The sequence below is a fragment of the Phycodurus eques genome, chromosome 3 (genome assembly GCF_024500275.1).
Source record: "Phycodurus eques isolate BA_2022a chromosome 3, UOR_Pequ_1.1, whole genome shotgun sequence".
NCBI classification, from domain to species: Eukaryota; Metazoa; Chordata; class Actinopteri; order Syngnathiformes; family Syngnathidae; genus Phycodurus; species Phycodurus eques.
Window position 1 is genome coordinate 29,366,843 of NC_084527.1, and position 21,733 is coordinate 29,388,575.

A 21,733-nucleotide genomic window follows, 5' to 3' on the forward strand; every position below is an offset into this window, starting at 1 on the left:
TTTCACACCAAACAGCGCCTAAGAAAATATTCATCCCTACAAAAACCACCATCACCCCAGGTTTTAAAAAGTATATTTAATATTGTAAACAACTAACGTTAGGGACAGCCTTGAACATTAAAACTGCAACTGTACTTAAAACGTCATTCAATTGAAATATATTGCACCTCAAAGTTAAACATGTACCAAAATGTTTAAAACAGGATTCTTAAAGAGTACATGAAAATGCATTGTACTTAAAAGTGTACTTAAATATGACTGCTTTTGATATTCTGGAGTTTGAACAACGCAATATACAATGTTGTCATTTTGTGTTGACAAATCTGCATTTTCCAGTAATTGCAAGAGCTTTAAAGCGATTAGCCAAACGTATTTTAAACCAGTCGCTTCTTTCTTGAATTAAGTTTAAGTTTCTTTCATTCAAGTTGGCAGTTGATTTGCACTTTGACCGAAACCAATCTGTGGTCACCTCCAATGTCAAATTTGTTTAGGGCCTTCCATATATATATCCATATATCCATAAATACCCCTTTGTCATTCGACATGAAGTAGTCTACTATTCTAGTGTTACCTTTGGGGCTTTTCCATGTCCACTTTCTGTTCCATTTCTTGTTAAAGAACAAATGAATAAAGTATAAGCCTTCTTGTTCAGCAAATTCTTTTAAGCTTTCTCCTCTTTCGTCTCTTGATCCCATTCAGTAGGATCCAATTGATTTCTCGACAGAGTTAAGGCCAATCCTGGCGTTAAAGTCACCCATGACGACTCGAAATTTGTGCTTCGATTGACGATAAAGACGGCATAAATCTGTAAAACGCTTCCACCTAATTGTCGTGTGGCTGATGGTCGCCGCATATATTTGTATCAAATGAAGCGAGTAACGCTTTCTCATAGAGATGGTGGTTCCTGTGGCAATTCTGTCGGAAACACTTTTGACGCAGGTAACGTAATTGGCGATACGTTTATTAATAATGAAACCAACTCCACCATTGCGTCCGCTTTCTGATCCTCTAATAAAATAGATAGCCATTATCGAGATCAACATAGCTTCATATTTCCGACGTATTTCACAAAGTCCAATTATATCTCATTTGATGGCTTCCAGCTCCTGTTGTAGCTCTTCTAGTCGAGAATCGTCCTTTACTGTTCGCACGTTGTGCGTCCCAAAAATAAGGTTTTGTGCATTATGTCTTTTTTGCTTCTTTCTTGCTACTTCTAAAGATTGTAATTTGGTTTGACTTAAAATGTTTGTAAGAGTAATCGTATTCTGGTCTAACATAGCCAAGTCCATTGTCCATAGGCAGCCATAATTAGCCCGGTGATTCTTAGCACCTTCTGCCGCCAAGCTTGTCTGCCCCTGCCATAAGCAGAGGCTCTCTGGCCTTCGGGAAATGAGGGCCGTGTTTTTTTGTTGTACTGCCATGAAGAAGGTAAAAGGCCTTAATCGTCCATGAAGAAGGTAATAGGCCCTAATCTGCCACGCTGGCAGATTGCCCAACTTTAGTCCCGTAGTTTTACCTACAGGTAAGCCCCTAAGCAATGACAACACATTAGGCATTTAGGGATATAATATATATATGCACACATACATAAAAAAAATAATTCATTTTCTTCTATGTACCACTAGTGCCATGCATAACACACTTTGAGACTCACAAAACAAGAGTATATAATGTGAGTCAAAGGCCTTTTCGTTCAACACGATTGACGACTCAAATGTCAATTCTGGATGGATGGCGAAAAATGGCCTTGTACAGAAACACAATAAAGGATCTGTAAACAAAGGACCACATTATTTCCTTGTCTTTATTTGTTGCTGTGTGTTGACCAGGTTCACCGGATTTGTAGTTTAGCTATATAAAAACATACTATCGAATAATTTAAAAAAACTTGGAACATCCAACAAATACATCCAAATGTTTCATTTTATTGGACAAAAAATAGCACACAAGACGATGAAAATGAAGAACAAAAGTCTCATCGTAAAACTGATCACCGTGAACCGCGTTTGTCAGATTACGCTTCGTCTTCAACATCATCATCATCATCATTCTCTGGTTCATCTTCAAATGCTCCTTGTATTATGGAGCAACTTAGGATAGCTTTGCGAATCTGTTTCTTTTCTTCTGCAATTGAGAAAAAAAAACTCAACTTCTTTTAACAATCTTTAAACCACAGGTGCTTCTGAGATAACATTTCAGCAGTTGTGAACCCCCGGGTTAAACAATTTTTTAATTCAGGGTTTTGTAAAGGTACAAAGAAATAGGGTCAAAAACCGCTGCTGCAAAATAAATTATTGCACTTCATATAGACTTCTGAACAATATAGTGGATGGTATAGTCAAATTACTAATACGTTGCATAGGAATGTACAGTGCTGTGAAAAAGTATTGGCATCCTTCTCAAATTCTTATGTTTTTGTAGTATCTCCACTGTAATGTTTAAGATCATCAAACATATGTATATATTATACACATAACCCAAATGAACTGAAAATGCTGTTTTTAAATGGTGATTTCATTTATGAAGGGGGAAAAAAATGAAGGTTACCTGGGTCTGTGTGAAAAAGCAATTGCCCCCTAAACCTAATAACAGTTGGGTCATTCTCAGCAGCAACAACTGAAATCAAGCGTTTTCTTTAACTGGCAATTCAAGATGCCACCTGTATGGAGAAACTACTCGCATGCATTGCTCTGGTGTGATATTATTGGCCCTTTCCGCCACACAAGCAGTCTTTAAATCGTGAAGATTCCGTGGGCTTCTTTTAAGGACCTTGAGTTTCAGTTCTTTCCATAGATTTTCGATTGGATTCAAGTCAGGTGATTGGCGGGGCCATTTTTTATTAATTATTTTTGTTAAACCTGTCCTGTTCAGCTGTATGGCCTTGCAGAATGGTGGATCTGTATTCCTTAGTGCTGGAACAGTTTTTCTGTGCAACAGGGGAGTTTGAAATACTTGAATACTAATAGCCTATAGTGTGTCTATTGAACTTAGTGAATGAACACCATGTCAAATGCATGTTAGTCAGCCGGTGTACAGAGTTGCACTTTGAGGAAGGAAAAGCAGCCCCACACCATCATGTTCCCACCTCTGAACTTCACCATTGGTATGGTGTTTTTAGGGTGATGTGCAGTGCCATTTCTCCTCCAAAAGAGGTGTGTGCATTATGGCATCCAAACAGCTCAATTTGTATTTAACTGGCTTGTCAAAAGGATGTTCAGCAAACTTTAAACGAGCTTTGACATGTTTTTTTTCCCCAGCAATGGGGTCCTGCGTGGTGAGCGTGCATACAGGCCATGGCTGCGGAGTACTTTACTCATGGTTTTCCTTGTGACAACAGTACCTGCAAATTCCAGGTCTTTTTGAAGCTCTCCACAGTTGGTCCTTGGCTCTTGGACAACTCGTCTGATTATTCTTTGCACTCCTCTGTCAGAAATCTTGCAAGGAGCACCTGATCGAGGCAAATTTATGGTGCTACATTCAAGCCTGATGTAATGAGACACTTTCCAAAAAGCTCAATTTTCATCTTGTCAGTCTATATAATATTATCCCAAAAGTCATCATTCAGATGTGAGACGTGCCTTTATCTTCTATTTGGTCAGGAGTGGTTGGCCTTGGAAATCTGCCATTTTTGCCTAGTAGTTTCCTTATTGTTGTGTCATTAACATTGACCTTAACTGAGGCAAGGGAGCCCTGCAGTTCTTTAAAAGTTGTCCTGAGTTCCTTTGTGGCCTCCTGGATGAGTCATTGCTGTTCTCTTGGGGTAATCTTTGGAGGCCGGCCACCCCTGAGAAGGTTCATCACTCTTCCATATTTTCTCCATGTGAGGATAATGGCTCTCCCTATGGTTCGCTGGAATTCTAAAGCTTTGGAAATAGCTTTTGTTGCCCTTTTCAGATTGATAGATCTCAATTACCTTATTTCTCGACTGTTCTGGAATTTCTTTTGATCGTGCCAGTTTGTTGCAGTCCTTTTAGGTCTTTTGTCCAACTTGATTTTGTCAGGACAGATTATTTAAGATTATTTTTAAGTGATTTCTTGACTGCACAGGTGTGGAGTAATCAGGTTTGGGTGTGATCAATGAAAATTAACCAAACGTTGTGATTAACCCTTTGCCTTAATTAATGCAATCACCATTTAAAAGCAGCATTTGAAATTGACTTGGGTTTTATTTGTCTGATATTTACATTTGGTTAATGATCTTAGACATTAAAGTGGGGAAACCAGGCAAAAATACAAGAATTTGAGAAGAGGGCCAATCATTTTTCACAGAACTGTATTTAGCAGATGTAAGTCTCACATGAGTGAATTAACTTTGCTACTCAAATATTAAAAACAAGTATTCCAAATTATATAACAAACTACATTGTCATACTATTATCATGTTTATTTTATCCAAGCCTTAAATGACAAGACTTACCTTCATTTTTACAATTTGGGAGCATTCGATGGAGCTGCCGTGTGTTGTATCGTATCAGAAACTTCTGACAAGTTCTGATTGTTCCTTATGAAATATCAAATTGAATTAATGGCTAGATTGAAAGGGCTACAAATTTAAATACACAATTTAGCATATACAGTACTTAAAGTCTCAAAATTAATTTAAATTTAAGGTAAATATATGTTTAACAAACATAAATCTGAAATACAAGATGATCCTTTTCTTACCTCCTATGTGCAGACAGTTTAGAAAGCATGGTATTTTCTGGTAGCGGGTTTCAATACTGGTGATGAAAGGCAATGCTGACCACAGCAGTTTGTAGCTTCTTTTAGGGAAACGCAGGAATACCATTCCTGTTTGGGTATTCAGGTATTTCACTGAAAAGAAAACAGTACACATCATCTGCCTGCAACCCCGATTTATCCGGTTGCCAAAATTACAGAATGGAAACAAATGGACAAAAAAAGGTGAAACACAAACTCTGAACCAAATTTACCATCTCCCAATAAAAGGTATCTACAGTAAGTGATTGTTCTGTTAGACAGACATAGGGCAACAACTAATGAAAGTAGGTTTTATCACACCATGCATCTCTATTGGTCAACAGAAGTGGCCTTGAAATCAAGTACAGTACTACTTGTACTACAGTACAAGTACAGTACCATGTGTTAGACCAATGTTTCCTCGTGGGGTGCACGAGCAGATTGCGGGGGGGTATGTGGAAACAGGCTTGGACAGGTGTCACAGAATGCATGTACTGGTGTGTGAACGATAATCCAGTAGAGTTACTGAAAAAGAGACAATCACATTACACGTACGTGTATTTAAAATTTTGATGGTGTCACAGAATTACATTTTTAATAGGGGCGAGAGAGGCCGGTTGTTGATTTGAGCACCCGCTCACTTTCCCACTAGTGGGTCGAGCAACCTTGTCAGAAGTTTAGCAGAGCAACAAGTTGGGTAAATGGTGACAACACAGCTAAATGGACCGCAGCCAACACAGCCACTGGCTGAATGGCTATATTGCCTTCCCAAAATCGGCTTTTTAAAAAGCCAAGGAATGGACGGTGATACTGGATTATGTTCACTGGAGGGATTTATTTATTTTAGATTACGTTTTCAAAGAAATATGAGGTCAGAAAGTCATTCAAGTACGGTACGGAAAATGGTTAGATGGATTACCAATACCCGTTGCTAAACCTGTCACTGGGAATAATTTTTTTTTTTTTTTTTTTTTTTTTTTTTGTCATTGTTTTTATTTTTTTATTGTTTTTAGGCATTTGCTTAGTAAAGGTTGGGAAACAGATCGGCTACAGAATGCTTGGCCTCGATCTGCCTTGGTTGTCTGGCTCTGGTGGATACATTTGTTTCCTAGATTAATTTGATATTGGTTTTAATACAAGTCATTTTATAGCATTTTAAAATTTATCTTATGTAAGAAAGTTTACCGCAGAATCTAATGCTGCACATCGCCGCCCCGTAGTCGCCGTGTATGCGGGCCACCGCTTCTTTCACCGCTGCGGCGATAGCTCTGTCATTCAGGAACAAGAGACTGCTTCTGTCAGACACGTTAATCTCACAGAGTAAATACCTGTCAACAAAAACAGTTTCAGAAACGGATCCACCAAGTTAAACTTTTACTGAATTTGTTAGTGAGTTCTCACAGTTTACCTCGATTTAACTCTCACCATCGTTGATCATTTCTTCTTCGATGAACGCCAGATTACGTCAACAAAATAAATCTAAATCTAGCATTGCGAGTTTCGTTAGCGCCGCGTGCTGGTCATTAATGATAATGATCAACAGTAACTACCTTTATTTTTATGGATTAGGTTTTCTTTCTTGGAATGAATACAATCGCAAAGAGAATACTGTACAACATTTAGGAAGAATGTGTGCTCGGGAAAATAAAGGCTGATGTGATGTAACCAATTTAAGCAAGTAATTATCCACCCAGTTAAAATAAAACGGGAGGACCTGGGACACAAATCACTCATACCCATTTGGTAACTATGACAACGCACATTGTTCTTAGCCAACCGCAGTCGTACTTTTCCGTCATCAATACACGCTTTACGCCATCTTGGAATTACAGCCGCAATTTGTCCAGGGCGCTTTCCAATAAAAAGCACATTTGTTTTTTTTTTTTCAGCCCCATATCGCCACGGTGCCTACTATGCACGGTTCTCGGAACAAAGCGGCACCAACAGTCGGGAAGGGACACACGGACGCAGAGATCGGCACAGAGTCAAACCGGAGGGACCGAAAAGCTGTTGGAGGGATGTTAAAGAAGCTGAAGTCGAGGCGCAGTCAAACGGATAAGTGGCCCGTGGTAACAGAGGATGAACTTCGGGCGCTCGGAGAGGATATTTCGCCGGATCATGTGCTGGGACTCCGGGCTGTCACGGAGGGTACGTGAACGGTTGCTTTCACGGCCTAAATGTATCGCGAGACGTCAAACACCACTTGTTTGTTTGTGGTGTATGCTAAGCTATCTGTATGCTAAGGGACGAGTCTCCTGGTCAGCTTTCTCGCTCTCAAAGGTGCACAATGGGAAAGAGAGGCATTTATTTAAGATTTAACGCAATACAAAACTTTACGCACGAAGCTGGGACGTGTAAGTAGGAGGTACGATGTGAATTTGCCATGCGGTGTTAAATTATATCCAAACATTTCGTTCTGAATCTGAACGTATATACTGTTGTATACTATTGTTTTTACGGTTTAGTTTGTATCAACCTTTTGGGTAAGAGTATTACCTCAAAGTAGCTCTTAACGTTGAATAGAATGTTGGGGTTTGATAATTGCCATTGAATTGGGTAATCCCTTCATGATTAAACGTTTGTTATTATTATTAATGGTAAATATTTTAATGCATGAACTCTTATACAATGGGCACCAGGAACTGTGCGTATCCCTCCCTTTAGGGAGACAACCTGACTCATTCTGACTCCAACCATGGGGTCTGTCATCGGAGCCTCAGTCAATGTTAAATGCCTCTCATTGTTTTGGCCTTTTCCTGCACCAGACAACAATGGTGTGACTTCCCTCCTCAATCGGGGTGCTTGGTTCAAGAGCTGTGAGTCTACCCTTTGCAATTGTATTTCTTAATCCAGTGCCCAAGGAACGAGAAAACAGTTGTGGGTGACAGCACAGCAGAAAATGACCAGTATTTATGCGTCATATAACAATTTAAGTAGAGGCAAAACAAATTATACAATGACAAATACATGTGTTCAAGGAGCATTTGTAAAATACCTTCTTTTCTTTGAACTAATATCCTGTTTCCGATTACAGACTATCTTTGCAAACCTGAAGACAATATCTACAACATCGACTTCACACGTTTCAAGATCAGAGATCTTGAGACCGGGACAGTACTGTTTGAGATCGCCAAACCCCCTAACAGCGGTAAATCGTATGATAATTGAATCCAGCAATTAACACATGAGTTGTGGGTATGCGTTTGTGTACAGTCCCTTCCAAAAGCACTGGAACGGCAAGGTCAATTCCTTTTTTTGTTGTCTACTGAAGACATTTGGGTTTCATATCAAAAGAAGACTATGAGACAAAAGTTCAGAATTCTAGCTTTTATTTCATGGTATTTACGACTTAAACAACTCAGAATTTTGTATGAACTGAGTCACTTTTCAAGTGACAAAAAGTATTGGAACAAACATTATTAAATTAACTTAAAGTGAATAACATTTAATATTTGGTGGCATAACCCTTACTTGCAATAACTGCATCAAGCCTGTGACCAATAGACTTCACCAGAGTTGAATTCTTCATTTGAAATTCTTTTCCAGGCCTATACTGGAGTCTCTTGCAGTTCTTGTTTGTTGCTGGGGGTTTCTGCCTTCAAGTCTCCTCTTCAGGAGGTGAAATGCATGCTCTATTGGGTTAAGGACCGGTGATTGACTCTAAGACATTCCCCTTTTCCCCTCTAATTAAGTCCTTTGTTGTGTTGCAGTGTGTTTTGGGTCATTGTTTTCAGAATCAGAATCATCTTTATTTGCCAAGTATGTCCAAAACACACAAGGAATTTGTCTCCGGTAGTTGAGCCGCTCTAGTACAACAAACAGTCAATTTACAGAACACTTTGGGGACATAAAGACATTGACAGAAAACAAAAAGATGCAGAGTCCTCTAGCACTTAGAGCAGTTCGAACGACTAATATTACAATAGTCCGGTGCAATGACCATTGTGCAAAGGGCGCTGAGACTTCAAGGAGTGTATGCGGTTTAAAGTGACGAGTAGTGCGATCATCTGGGACAATGTTGGTTGTGCAAATGTTACAGATACTCCTCAATCAGTGTGCAAATGGAGCAGATGCTACTCTGGCATGAGTGGCCAGTATATGCAAATAGTGCAGCATGGCGAGACAACTACAGTGAGTGCACGAGTAATACATAATTGGCCCCACAGAAATGTGACAACGAACTCAAGTCAAAAAATTGCCAGCTTGTTGTAATGGAATTATAGGTTAGGTGTTTAAGAAGTTGATCGCAAGAGGGAAGAAGCTGTTGGAATGTCTACTAGTTCTAGTTTGCGTTGATCGGTAGCGCCTACCTGAGGGAAGGAGCTGGAAGAGCTGGTGACCGGGGTGCAGACGGTCCGAGAGGATTTTGCACGCCCTTGTCTTAGTTCTGGCAGCGTGCAAGTCCTCAATGGTGGGTAGGGGGGTACCGACAATCCTTTCAGCAGTTTTGATGGTCCGTTGCAGTCGGAGTTTGTCCTTTTTTGTAGCAGCACCAAACCAGACTGTGATGGAAGAACACAGGACCGATTCGATGACCGCTGTGTAGAACCGTCTCAGCAGCTCCGGTGGCAGGCCGTGCTTTCTCAGAAGCCGCAGGAAGTACATCCTCTGCTGGGCCTTTTTGAGGACGGAGCATGATTTGTTGCATGATGAAGCTTCTCTTGATTAGTTTGGATGTATTCTTCTGTAAATTACCAGACAAAATGGTTTTGTAGACTTCATAATTCAATAAATCATCAATAAAGACTAGTGAGCCCGTTCCAGAAGCAGCCATGCAAGCCCAAGCCATAACATTACCACCACCATGCTTCACAGATGAGCTTGTGTGTTTTGGATCACAAGCAGATCCTTTCTTTTGCCATACTTTGGCCTTTCCATCACTTTGGTTGAGGTTAATTTTGTTCTCATCAGTCCATAAAACCTAGTTCCAAAACTATTGTGGCTCATCTCTACTTCTTTGCAAAATCCAATCTGGCCTTCTGATTCTTTTTGCTGATGAGTGGTTTGCATCTTGTGGTATTGCAAGTATATTTCTTCAGTCTTCTTTGCACAGTGGCTAGTGATACCGTCACCCAAAGACTGTTGTCTTTGGGTGTTTCTTCACAGCTCTCACAGTGTTTCTGTTAACTGCAGTTGATATCCTTGGCCAACCTGTTTGATGTCTGTTGCTCAGTATAACAGTAGTTTATTTCGTTTTCAGGACATTCCAAATTGTTGTATTGGCTATGCCCAATGTTTGTGCAATAGCTCCTGATTTCCCCTCTTCTCCTAGCTTCAGAATGGTTTGCTTTTCTCCAATAGACGGCTCTCTGGTCTTTATGTTTGCTTAACAGCAAATGCATTTTTCACAGGTGAAACCCAAAGCCAAAAACAAGCACTATCTAATGTTTAAGCAATCAGTCTAAAAGGCAACACCTCAGCAACTAGAAACACCCATCAGTCACATGTTCCAATACTTTTGCTCACTTGAAAAGTGGGTGGGTTCAAACAAAAGGTGCTCTGTCCTGAGTTGTTTAACACATCTCGATGTAAATACCATGAAATAAAAGCTGGAATTCTGAAGTTTTGTCTCATATGTATTTATCTTTTGATCTGAAACCCAAATGTCTTCGGTATACAACAAAAACAAAGGAATTGACCTTTCCATTCCAATACTTTTGGAGGGGACTGTATATATATATATATATATATATATATATTTGGGGTGGGATTGTACAGGTAACCAATGGTATGGTGTTTACCTCAGTTTTTGTGCCACGGTATGGTATGTGTTTTGCGCATAAAGAAAGCATATTTTTTTTCTCAAAGATATCTCTTGTCAATGAGAACTGCATTTAGTAGTTTACTGAATAATGTAATTTATTTCAAGTTAACCGTTATTTAAACATAGCTGTTTCAAATGGTAAACTGCCTCTTTTTCCCTGACTAATCGTTTAACCAGGGCAATACAGTTGTATAGAATATGTATAATGGAGTAAAACATGGAAAAATGTAAACAAAAAACACTACTTGGGTAAGAGTTGGATCAGGTGTCGGGTGATTGGTCATGGCTGCATCCCGCTCTGCAGGCATGACCAATCGACCCACGCTTAATCCAACTGTTACACTTGTTGAAGGTCAGTGATCAAACTGCACATCTTTGACCATAAAAAAGGCTGAAAATCTTTAGCAATAAATGCTCCCACTACAGGGGTGATTTTCTTGTTGATCCTATGTGTTGCGGTAGGTGTGTCAAAAGCAGTCTCAATAGACCCTTATTGTTTTGCTGGTGTTACCTTTTCAAGTTGTTCGACTGTCATGTGTCCAGAAAGCGTTATTTTAGGATACCAACACAGGAGAAGCTTAATTATATACACCAGCGATTTCAATAAAGTCAGTGCTTCTCTTTCTCTTAGGAAATAAAGTAAATTGAAACAATAAGTGCCAGAGTCAAAGTCCCATCCTCTTAAAACATTAATTGTAGACAGGCAATGTTTTAAGTAACAATTTAACATTAAACTGCAAAAGTATTAATTTTGATAGTGGTTCTTTTAACATGCTGATTGAATCTCATGAGATATGCCAATGTCACGCATGATGTTGGTTCAAGCCTACATGTGTTTGTGACTTGGCACATGATCAGGCATTCACCAACTGTAACTCCAAACTGTAACACTTAAGGAGAATTTGACTATGGATGTTCCACTGTATTTAGATGCTGTATTTTTAAAAGTGGTTTGAGAATACTATTGCGATTACTTAATTTTACCAATGCCTAGTTCAGTATTTGTTCTTATTTATTTCGAGTGGGGAATTCTTTTTCTTTGTTTTGCGTATCAATTCACTTAAATTTCCCACTGACCCTTTGAAACAGCAGGGGACAAATAATTTAAAAAGTTGACACATTTAAAGACCTACAAAATTTATTCATGATACACGTTTGGCAAATAAGTACCTTCTGATGACAAAATTGCACAATTTTCCTTGAGCAACACAATACAACCATTAAATTTTTTTTTTTTTTTTATATTTTTGTATTCAACAAATATAAATAGGAATTGCAGAGAGGTTTTGTTTCAGTATTCTAATGATAATTGCGTGATTCAGTTAGTGCAGTTATTGTGGTTATTATCACGAAGTGACTGTCACCCCAATGTCACCCCAATCTGTATAATTTGATTTCCGAGCAACTAAACCGGTTTTGTCGGTCAGGTCCTATAGAGGCTGAAGAGGGGAGCGGAGATTTTGACGTCAGTGCCGGGCGTTTTGTGAGATATCAGTTTACACCAGCCTTCTTGAAACTACAGACTGTAGGTGCAACGTAAGTACTTTGATCATAACTTTGTTTCACACAACTAGGAACACTTGTCAGTATTTGAACAAGAAGTCTATGTACAACTGAAGTGTGAACTTTTTTTCTCTGTTTGCAAACGTCAGTGTGGAGTTCACCGTTGGCGACCGTCCCATCAACAACTTTCGTATGATTGAAAGGCATTACTTTCAGGGACGCCTTCTCAAGAACTTTGACTTTGACTTCGGCTTTTGCATTCCCAACAGCCGTAACACATGTGAACACATTTACGAGTTTCCACAACTTCCAAATGACCTCAGTAAGTCCTATTTTTGTATTTGCATGGTGCCTAAACAAGACATAATGTTGATCGATGTGTCCATGTTAGAACAGTCCTGCCATTTCTTCCTTCTTTTTCCAGTTCACCAAATGGTGGAGCACCCTTATGAGACGAGATCAGACAGTTTCTACTTTGTGGACAACAAGCTCATCATGCACAACAAGGCAGACTATGCCTACAATGGTGGTCAGTAAGACCTTAAAAAGGACAACTGTGCAATACACCCGAGGGAAGGGATTTGTTTTGTATGAATCCTGTTAGAGTTAGGGTTTTTTCTTAAGACAGAAGAATTTTACCTCCATCAGCAGAATCAACAGCCCACATCTGCCATCTGATGCTTTCATGAATCTATTAAGAATCTGACAGGGATTTAGGACACTGAGGAAAATTCTGTTAAAGTTTGTCATATAAGTATCTTGTTAAGGTTTGCGCACTGTTTGCCTTTACTTTGCGTCTCTGCTGGAAAGGGACAAGCACAGACCCCTAGTGATACAGGTTCTGTTACAACTCAATTTGCTTCAGTATAATAGGTTTCTGTTGAAATAACTTAAACTACCTTTCACAAGTGACAATTGCTCCTCTTAAGAATAAGAGCACTGAGTAGAAGTTGTATAGTATTGATCGTGATAGGTCCTTTTCATTCACTCTTAAATATTAGTATCAGTTTTGCATTGTTGGGACTTTAGTGTGAAATATTTAAGGTGAATGTGCTTGATATAACATGCTTGGTTAATTCTGGTAGTATAACCATCTTTACAATAAAAATGTTTTGTTGACATCAGGTGTCATGTTCCTACATCGCCATGTTTTTTTTTGTTTTTAGAAAACAGAAATCCAAGTCTTCCCGTACTTGATCATGGTGCACGCCTGAGAGTGTCATGTCACTTTGGTTTGATTTAATTCACTACTATTTGCAAAATTATATATATTTTTCCCCCCTATTTCAGCCATACAAAACTCAAGGATCTATTTGGAAGGCAACACTAACTCCCACTCTGGAAATCTTTAGTATTGCTTTAAGTTAATAATCAGATGACAGTTGTGGAAATCCTTCCATTAGCACAGGATTTTGACTTTTTTGCATTCATTGAAACAACTTTATGTGCCTTTCATCCCGACGGTCATTGTGAAGAAATTTGTGAATTGTCATTCCCATGTGTGACAAGATTACAGAGAGCTCGCGGTAATCGAATCTGATGACGGGAATATATTTTATATGCTTACATGCAGGAACTCGTGTGAAAATGGAAAATGAATCACATTTCCTAAACTCTCTGAATGATCTAAAAATCTAAAATTGTGCAAATGTGATGACCTGTGGTAAGCATTGTTTAGCTCAGTAAAACATAGATTGGGATTGTTTAATTAGAAATCTGTAGTATTTGTTTAAAAAAAAAAATGTGTTAGTCATAATCAAAATCGGGATGTATTATGTTTGGTGATTGTGGTTGAATTACTTTTTAACTGCTCTTGTATTGTAGATGGCAATTTAACATGATCAAGTAATTGCTTTTTGTATAGTAGTCAATAGTCATGTTAAAACTGCTTTCAATAAAAAGTAAAAAGTAGCATGGATCCAATTTGTACCACTCTCTCTTTAAAGTTACTGATGATAAAGGAATTTTGCAATTGAGATTCACTTCTTTAAAATGTAACAAATAAATGCCTTAACAAAGCGTACTGTCAGGGGGTTTCAACTTTTTATAGCATCCACTTTGCATTGCAATATGTCTCCTTCTCATGAGTATGTACTTCTTATCCCATTGCAAAGGCGCTCATTTACAGTGGGTACGGAAAGTTTTCAGACCCCCTTAAAGTTTTCACTCTGTTATATTGCAGCCATTTGCTAAAATCATTTCCCCCTCATTAATGTACACACAGCACCCCATATTTACAGAAAAAAATGTAATTGTTGAAATCTGTGCTGATTTATTAAAAAAGAACAACTGAAATATCACACAGCCATAAGTATTCAGACCCTTTGCTGTGAAACGCATATATTTAACTTGGGTGCTGTCCATTTCTTCTGATCATCCTTGAGATGGTTTTACACCTTCATTGGAGTCCAGCTGTGTTTGATTATACTGATTAGACTTGATTAGGAGAGCCACACACCTGTCGATATAAGACCTTACAACTCACAGTGCATGTCAGAGCAAAGGAGAATCATGAGGTCAAAGGAACTGCCTGAAGAGCTCAGAGACAGAATTGTGGCAAGGCACAGATCTGGTCAAGGTTACAAAAAGATTTCTGCTCCACTTAAGGTTCCTAAGATCACAGTGGCCTCCATAATCCTGAAATGGAAGACGTTTGGGACGATCGGAACCCTTCCTAGAGCTGGCCGTCCGGCCAAACTGAGCAATCGAGGGAGAAGAGCCTTGGTGAGAGAGGTAAAGAAGAACCCAAATATCACTGTGGCTGAGCTCCAGAGATGCAGTTGAGAAATGGGAGAAAGTTCTAGAAAGTCAACCATCACTGCAGCCCTCCACCAGTCGGGGGCTTGATGGCAGAGTGGCCCAACGGAAGCCTCTTACCAGTGCAAGACACATGAAAGCACGTATGGAGTTTGCTAAAAAAAAAAATACAAAAAACACCTGAAGAAATCCAAGATGGTGAGAAATAAGATTCTCTGGTCTTATGAGACCAAGATAGAAATTGTTGGCCTTAATTCTAAGTGGCATGTGTGGAGAAAACCAGGCACTGCTCATCACCTGTCCAATATAGTCTCAACAGTGAAGTATGGTGGTGGCAGCATCATGCTGTGGGGGTGTTTTTCAGCTGCAGGGACAGGACGACTGGTTGAAATCGAAGGAAAGATAAATGTGGCCAAGTACAGGGATAACCTGGAGGAAACCCTTCTCCAGAGTGCTCAGACCCTCAGACTGGGCCGTAGGTTCACGTAAAAAAAAAAAAGACAATGACCCTAAGCGCACAGCTAAAATACCAAAGGAGTGGCTTCAGAACAACTCCGTGACTGTTTTTGAATGGCCCAGCCAGAGCCCTGACTTAAATCCAATTGAGCATCTCTGGAAAGACCTGAAAATGGCTGCCCACCAACGTTCACCATCCAACCTGACAGAATTGGAGAGGATCTGCAAGGCGGAATGGTAGAGGATCTCCCAAATCCAGGTGTGAAAAACTTGCTGCATCATTCCCAAAAAGATTCATGGCTGTATTAGCTCAAAAGGGTGCTTCTACTAAATACTGAGCAAAGGGTCTGAATACTTATGGCTGTGTGATATTTCAGTTTTTCTTTTTTTAATAAATGTTTTTTTCTGTCAATATGGGGTGCTGTGTGTACATTAAAGTAAAAAAAAAAAACAAATGATTATAACAAATGATTTTAACAAATGGCTGCAATATAAAAAAGTGAAAAATTTAAGGGGGTCTGAATACTTTCTGTACCCACTGTATATTTGGTGTATTTGAGATGGGATAAACAAGATCCGCTGCAAAGGTATTTAACCCAGCACATCTTTGTATAATTGTATTAAAATTATGAATTATAATTGAACTTGTCATTCTTTTTTTGAGGCTGCACATTGGATGACTGGTTAACACAGCTGCCTCACCATTCAAGGTTCAAATCCAGCCTTCTTGTCTGGAGTTCTTGCCTGAGTGGATTTTCTCTGGGTACTCAGATTTCCTCACATTCCAAAAACATAGATGATAGGTTAATTGAAGACCCTAAATTGTCCGTAAGTGTGAGTGTGAAAGGTTATTTGTTTATATGTACTCCACAATAGGCTGGCGACCAGTTCAGATGGCTCTCGCCCAAAGTCAGCAGGGTTGGGTGTCAGCACACCCGTGACCCTGGTGAGGATAAGCGGTTAAGAGAATAGATGGATGGATGGATTCTTTGTTGATCCCTGTCAATCAAAGCCGTATGTACAGTCACCTCCAAAAGTATTGGAATGGCAAGGTCAATTCCTTTGTTTTTGTTGTATACTGAAGACATTTGAGTTTCAGATCAAAAGATGAATATGAGACAAAAGTTCAGAAGTCCAGCTTTTATTTCATGGTAGTTACATCTATATGTGTTAAAAAAAAAAAGCCAGGACAGGCTACCTTTTATTTGAACCCACCCACTTTTCAAGTGAGCAAAAGTACATTATAACATATAAATAACATTTAGGCGGCAGCGACTGGTTAGAACGTCTGCCTCACAGTTCTGAGGAGCGGGGTTCAATCCCCGGCCCCGCCTGTGTGGAGTTTGCATGTTCTCCCCGTGCCTGCGTGGGTTTTCTCCGGGCACTCCCACAACCCAAAAACATCCTTGGTTGGTTAATTGACAACTCTAAATTGCCCGTAGGTGTGAATGTGAGTGTGACTGGTTGTTTGTTTGTATGTGCCCTGCAATTGGCTGGCAACCAGTTCAGGGTGTACCCCGCCTCCTGCCCGATGATAGCTGGGATAGGCTCCAGCACGCCTGCGACCCTAGTGAGGAGAATCGGCTCAGAAAATGGATGGATGGATGAATAACATTTAATATTTGGTGGCATAACCCTTGTAATAACTGCATCAAGCATGCGACCCATTGACTTCACCAGACTTGCATTCTTCATTTGAAATGTTTTCCAGGCCTTTACTGTCGACTCTTTCAGTTCTTGTTTGTTTCTCAGGGTTTCTCCCTTAAGTCTTCTCTTCAGGAGGTAAAATGCATGCTCTATTGGCTTACGGTCTGGTGATTGACTTGGCCAGTCTAAGACCTTCCACTTTTTGCCCCTGATGAAGTCCTTTGTTGTCCTCTGCCCTGTGGAGCTTTGCAGTGATGTCATTGACTGTTGTCTTTGGGTGTTTCTTCACAGCTCTCACAATGTTTCTGTTAACTGCAGTTGATACCCTTGGCCGCCCTGTTCGATGTCTGTTGCTCAGTACACCAGTACTTTCTTTCTTTTTCAGGACATTCCAAATTGTTGTATTGGCTATGCCCAATGTTTGTGTAATAGCTTTGATCGATTTTCCCTCTTCGCTCAGCTTCAAAATTGTTTCCTTTTCCCCCATAGACAGCTCTCTGGTCTTCATGTTTGCTTAACAGCAAATGCAATTTTTACAGGTGAACCCCGAAGCAAAAAAAAAAAAAAAAAAAAACCCCAGCGCAATCAAATGTTTCAGTAATCAATCTAAAAGGCAACACCTGAGCAACTAGAAACACCCATCAGTCACATGTTCCAATACTTTTGTCAAAGCAAAAGGTGCTCTGTCCTCAGTTGTTGCACACATCTAGATGTAAATACCATGAAATAAAAGCTGGAATTCTGAACTTTTGTCTCGTATTCCTCTTTTGATCTGCAACACAAATGTTTTAGGATACAGGTACAACAAAAACAAGTGAATTGACCTTGCCGTTCCAAAACTTTTGGAGGGGACTGTATTTTTGCGATGGGTTTTACTTCTATTTAACTGGTATGACAAATTTATTTTTGCATCGTCTGTAATTTAGTTTTTGTTTTATCCATTCGTTGTCCATACTGCGTATCCTCATTAGGGTCGGGGGTGTGCTGCAGTCTAGCTTAAAGTTAAATAATCCATTGATTAAGAAATACCCGAAAGAAACGGAAATGAGAACAGTTTCCGCTTTGGTTACCAACTCCGTTACCCACAATCCTCAGCTGCAAACAGGAAACATGAAGGCACGTGTGTTTTCATGGCGGGCAATGCAGCGAAGATGTTCGGTAATGCGAAAGATTCCAGCAGCAGTGACGACGAAGAGCTGAAAAGATGTCAAGAAGCAGTTTGGGATACACGAATAAGTGGAGCCAGTGGTATGTTAATTTTTTATTTTTTTATTTTTATAAATTTACAATATTCTAATGTCAGTATAAACGTTTTATAGATTACTGTGCGACAGCAATATGACGTAGCATACCTAAAACTAACGTCAAGATTTAAAATCCAAATTTCTTAATGGCGATGAGCGTCTACCTCAACCTCAGTTTTTTTTTTTCTTTCTTTTTTCTTTTTTTTTTTTTTAGGCATTGGCAATACAAAACAATCAAAACGGTAAGTAAATCATGGAACCATTGTGCTTTCCTTTATAGTAATCTCATTTTCACCTAGATCATGTCTAATGACTAGCTTCCCTCAATCGTAGTACATTACAGAAAACTTTGCAAAATATACCGTCGACCTGTTTAGCAACCTTTTTTGAGCCGAGGTAAACCCTACAATATTAGATCACCACGGCACACCACCAAACAATACTACAAAAAGTATACATAATGATGATCTCATTAAATATACACAAATTTTACTTTCACAGTGTGAAATCAGGGCCTCTTTAGTTGAACACAAAGCTTATTTTTGCAGGAATTGAAGAAGACGTACTTCAGATCGCAAATAATTTTTGGACCAAATAAGTGAAATTGGATATATTTCTCATCTCATCGGATGTTGCAGTTTGAGTGTACTGTATGGGAAGATGACTATTGTAATTCTGTGGCGCGAAAAAAAGTCTTGTAGTTGCTGACCATGAACATGATGGCAACGGGCTCCAGGTCACCCAGGGATTTCAAACTCATGTCGCCAAAAAGTTAGGACAATTTCTTGACAGGTAACCTGTGTTTTAAAAAAAATATATAAATCAGTACAGTATATTAAAAATGTTAATTTATATGCATTTGTCTCAGTTGCTTTACAGAAACCCAGGCTGACATAGCAATCTGTAAGAATCTGACAAAATGTGAAGATGATGAAGGTAAACCTCTTCCCCTCTTAATGTTCTTCCATGTTTCCTTGTAATTGTTGTATCTCTGTTTGAATGTGTTATTTTTCTTTTAGGGTTTCTTTTGTTCTCTACGTCAGTCCCAAGACAGACAACAGACGATCCCCCTCCTGCGGTACGACGACAACCTGTTCCCAGCTCAAGGTTTGTATTGTTACATTGTCATTCAGAGGGCACTGTTTTGCACATTTTGTAGCGAGATGTTTTATTGCCAGTGGAGGCAAGTAATAAGCAGACATGATCTTTGAGTGGAACCGCTAGTCATCAGGCCATTAGATATGGATATGGCCAACATTTTGGGGGGAAACATGCCTGTAAATGTACAGAATTACACAGGGTTCATGCACATAACGAGAGACTTCAGCATATCTCACTCTGATCTCTTAATTTAGTGAATTCAAAAGTATTAACATTTCATGTGTTTTGCTTGTTAAATGCATGTGGCCTGTCTCAACAAAGCTTTTTAAGAAGCTTGAACCAAAAAGAAGTAAACTATACACTGAAACTTCGGTGAATTTAAAGCAGTAAGACTCCTGTGTCCTCATACGCATCGTCACTTGTTGTCGGTGTTAAGCTGGAGTGTGTTATTGTTCTACTACTATTACTATGACCAATTGTTAACATATTTTTAGACTTGTATTACAGTTACAGTATGTTAAAAAGTGGAAGGAATTTGGCACCTCTGTGACATGGCTCACTTTTACTTGATTCCGTCGTCATTCATCTTTACGTTTGATAGTTTTTTCATTTTAAACTGTGGTTAATTTATTTTCACACTCGTATGACTCAGATGAGTATAATTATTATTTTTTGAATGCTTAACAATAAATGCTTTTTGACCCCGGCGCACATTTTTTTCTGTAAGTTTTTTTTTTTTTTCCTGTGGGAAAATTTGTTTTAATATCTGATGAATCAGAGGCTGATCAGTGTGATGTAAATAATTCTATTCAACTTTAGAGGTTCCAGTGAAGAGTGTCTCAAGGGTTAACAGAGGCCTTTTAATCTCCACTGGGCACCTATAGTGTGATGCAGTTTTTTGTTTTTTTTCCCCCCATACCTCAGAACAATAGAGGTGAGGTACTCAATATGGTGGAGGGGAGGCGTGGTGTTGTCTGATGCCCCGCTATGATGGATGCAAAAAGAGCCTGTGAAGGAATATAGAAAGGGGACTGATGCCAGAGAATAGGGAGTCATCATGAATTCACTGTCCCTGGCAGCCTCATTAGTGGTAGAACTTACTCTCACATTGGTCTGTTAAACATCATGGATGCCATAAAGAGGACCCGCATGACTGCCGGCCTTCCATAAGAGCAGGACCTTTGGTTGTAAAGGGCTGCCACACATTTTTAAGAAACTTTGAGGTAATAATGTCATCAGTGGAGACGAGACAGACTGTGTGAGGGGAAAGCTTTCTCTTGGGTAAAAAGTAAATTAAGGTTGACGCGTGGCATCATACAAGATAAGAAAATCATGCCAGACCTCAGCTCAGTGAGCAATGAAAAGCCTAGCTCCACCTGCATGTTTTGATTTTTTAATGACATAACAAAAGGCTACCAGCAAGCTGGAGAAATATGAAAACCACAGAACTGAAAATGAAACTTGCACAGTATCTGTTGCAGTGGGATAAATAGTACACAGGCGTATGTCACGACAACTCGGTACCATATGGAAGTAGCTAATGGCAAAAGGAACACTGGAAAACTGTTTAAGTCTTAAGTAATCTCTATATAGTTGTCATTCGTTATGGGTGATAGCAAAATGTTTTACATTTATTTCCAGTACTTCACATCTTTTTACACTTATGTAACATTACTGATGGGTTACATTTCCGTGATTTCAGTGGGAAAGAGTCATTCTTAAAGAGCTGTTGCTGAATCTGGGGAAATTATTGTGGGGATGTCTTCTGAGATAGGGAGTCGCTGTGAGGAAAGTATTGATAAGTGTTTCACCGGCACGATAACAAAAGGGAACACCTTTAATGAATGAGATTTATGCTCATTAATGCAACGATTTACACTCTGTTTGGTCCAGTGACAGTGACAGTGAAGTGGAAAGGAGGCTGAAGGAGGCAGCTGTGTCGTTGAAAGATCTCTTGCCATCATCGTCACTTGTTTCCTCACCCACGGCAGCAGCACCTCCCCAGTTGGGAAAGAAAAAGAAGGAATCATCTGACACTGAAGATGACAACGTTGCGAAGAAGAAGAAAAAAAAGAAGATGAGGAAGCAGGCAGGAGATGCAGGCGGCAAGCATGTGGACTGCGAAGGATCTCCATGTGCTCAAAACAACTGTGACCACGCAGGTTCAAAGCAGGAACACCACAAAGTCAAACGGAAAAAGAAAGCGTCAGAAAATGACTAATGGGACTGTAATGTAAATGTTTCTTTGTACAGTGTCTAAAGCATTAAAAGATTTGACGAAAACATATAAGAAACAGGTCCCATCTTTACATATAGTCAACATTGCTGATAGTTTGTCACAAAAAATGTGTTTATAAAATGCTTATGGTATTGAGTTAACATGTTTTAAGTGAACATACAATTTTTCAAGATTCTAAAAGAGTATTTAAATAAAATACATTTTGTTATAAAATTTGGTGATTTTGTGTTTCTGTGTAAAAAGTAAGTCTCCAACACTGATCCTCGTTCATATTCCAGCTATGTTTTATCTGGGTTTTTTAAAACGTCTCAACAACTTGTG

At 39.3% G+C, this 21,733-nt stretch overlaps 3 protein-coding genes across 6 annotated transcripts; 2 read left to right on the forward strand and 1 right to left on the reverse strand.

Annotated features, from left to right (window-relative positions):
- Positions 1-1,830: 1,830 nt before the first annotated feature.
- Positions 1,831-6,165, reverse strand: pop5 (POP5 homolog, ribonuclease P/MRP subunit). 2 transcript variants are annotated; one of them, XM_061671049.1, is made up of 5 exons: positions 6,110-6,165; positions 5,887-6,029; positions 4,666-4,815; positions 4,418-4,501; positions 1,831-2,124 (listed from the first exon to the last, which is right to left on the reverse strand). In XM_061671049.1, the coding sequence occupies exons 1-5, from the start codon at positions 6,127-6,129 to the stop codon at positions 2,015-2,017; spliced, it is 507 nt and encodes a 168-aa protein (XP_061527033.1). In that variant the 5' UTR covers positions 6,130-6,165; the 3' UTR covers positions 1,831-2,014. The 2 variants fall into 2 exon arrangements, 1 of the variants encoding a protein (XP_061527033.1); XR_009768223.1 differs by having other exon boundaries at positions 2,053-2,124; positions 3,341-4,501.
- A 350-nt stretch (positions 6,166-6,515) lies between these two features.
- Positions 6,516-13,987, forward strand: unc119.1 (unc-119 homolog 1). 2 transcript variants are annotated; one of them, XM_061673032.1, is made up of 5 exons: positions 6,516-6,849; positions 7,736-7,849; positions 11,902-12,001; positions 12,118-12,290; positions 12,393-13,987. In XM_061673032.1, the coding sequence occupies exons 1-5, from the start codon at positions 6,615-6,617 to the stop codon at positions 12,503-12,505; spliced, it is 735 nt and encodes a 244-aa protein (XP_061529016.1). In that variant the 5' UTR covers positions 6,516-6,614; the 3' UTR covers positions 12,506-13,987. The 2 variants fall into 2 exon arrangements, with proteins under 2 accessions (XP_061529016.1, XP_061529015.1); XM_061673031.1 differs by having other exon boundaries at positions 6,517-6,849; positions 11,893-12,001.
- A 3,942-nt stretch (positions 13,988-17,929) lies between these two features.
- Positions 17,930-21,608, forward strand: c3h12orf43 (chromosome 3 C12orf43 homolog). Of its 2 annotated transcripts, XM_061673033.1 has the most exons (6): positions 17,930-18,076; positions 18,287-18,314; positions 18,766-18,864; positions 18,941-19,008; positions 19,092-19,179; positions 21,067-21,607. In XM_061673033.1, the coding sequence occupies exons 1-6, from the start codon at positions 17,959-17,961 to the stop codon at positions 21,392-21,394; spliced, it is 729 nt and encodes a 242-aa protein (XP_061529017.1). In that variant the 5' UTR covers positions 17,930-17,958; the 3' UTR covers positions 21,395-21,607. The 2 variants fall into 2 exon arrangements, with proteins under 2 accessions (XP_061529017.1, XP_061529019.1); XM_061673035.1 differs by lacking the exon at positions 18,287-18,314 and having other exon boundaries at positions 17,939-18,076; positions 21,067-21,608.
- The last annotated feature ends 125 nt before the right edge of the window (positions 21,609-21,733 follow it).

Bases quoted from the DNA above. Each gene is read 5' to 3' on its own strand.
- c3h12orf43 (XM_061673033.1), top strand. From the start codon at position 17,959: ATGGCGGGCAATGCAGCGAAGATGTTCGGTAATGCGAAAGATTCCAGC. The intron at 19,009-19,091 runs GTAAACCTCTTC...TTTTTCTTTTAG, and splicing joins AAAATGTGAAGATGATGAAG to GGTTTCTTTTGTTCTCTACG. The intron at 19,180-21,066 runs GTTTGTATTGTT...TGTTTGGTCCAG, and splicing joins CAACCTGTTCCCAGCTCAAG to TGACAGTGACAGTGAAGTGG.
- pop5 (XM_061671049.1), bottom strand. From the start codon at position 6,129: ATGGTGAGAGTTAAATCGAG. The intron at 6,030-6,109 runs GTAAACTGTGAG...TTTTGTTGACAG, and splicing joins ATGGTGAGAGTTAAATCGAG to GTATTTACTCTGTGAGATTA. The intron at 2,125-4,417 runs GTAAGTCTTGTC...TCTCAATTGCAG, and splicing joins CCCAAATTGTAAAAATGAAG to AAGAAAAGAAACAGATTCGC.
- unc119.1 (XM_061673031.1), top strand. From the start codon at position 6,615: ATGCACGGTTCTCGGAACAAAGCGGCACCAACAGTCGGGAAGGGACAC. The intron at 7,850-11,892 runs GTAAATCGTATG...TTTGTCGGTCAG, and splicing joins CGCCAAACCCCCTAACAGCG to GTCCTATAGAGGCTGAAGAG. The intron at 12,291-12,392 runs GTAAGTCCTATT...TTCTTTTTCCAG, and splicing joins ACAACTTCCAAATGACCTCA to TTCACCAAATGGTGGAGCAC.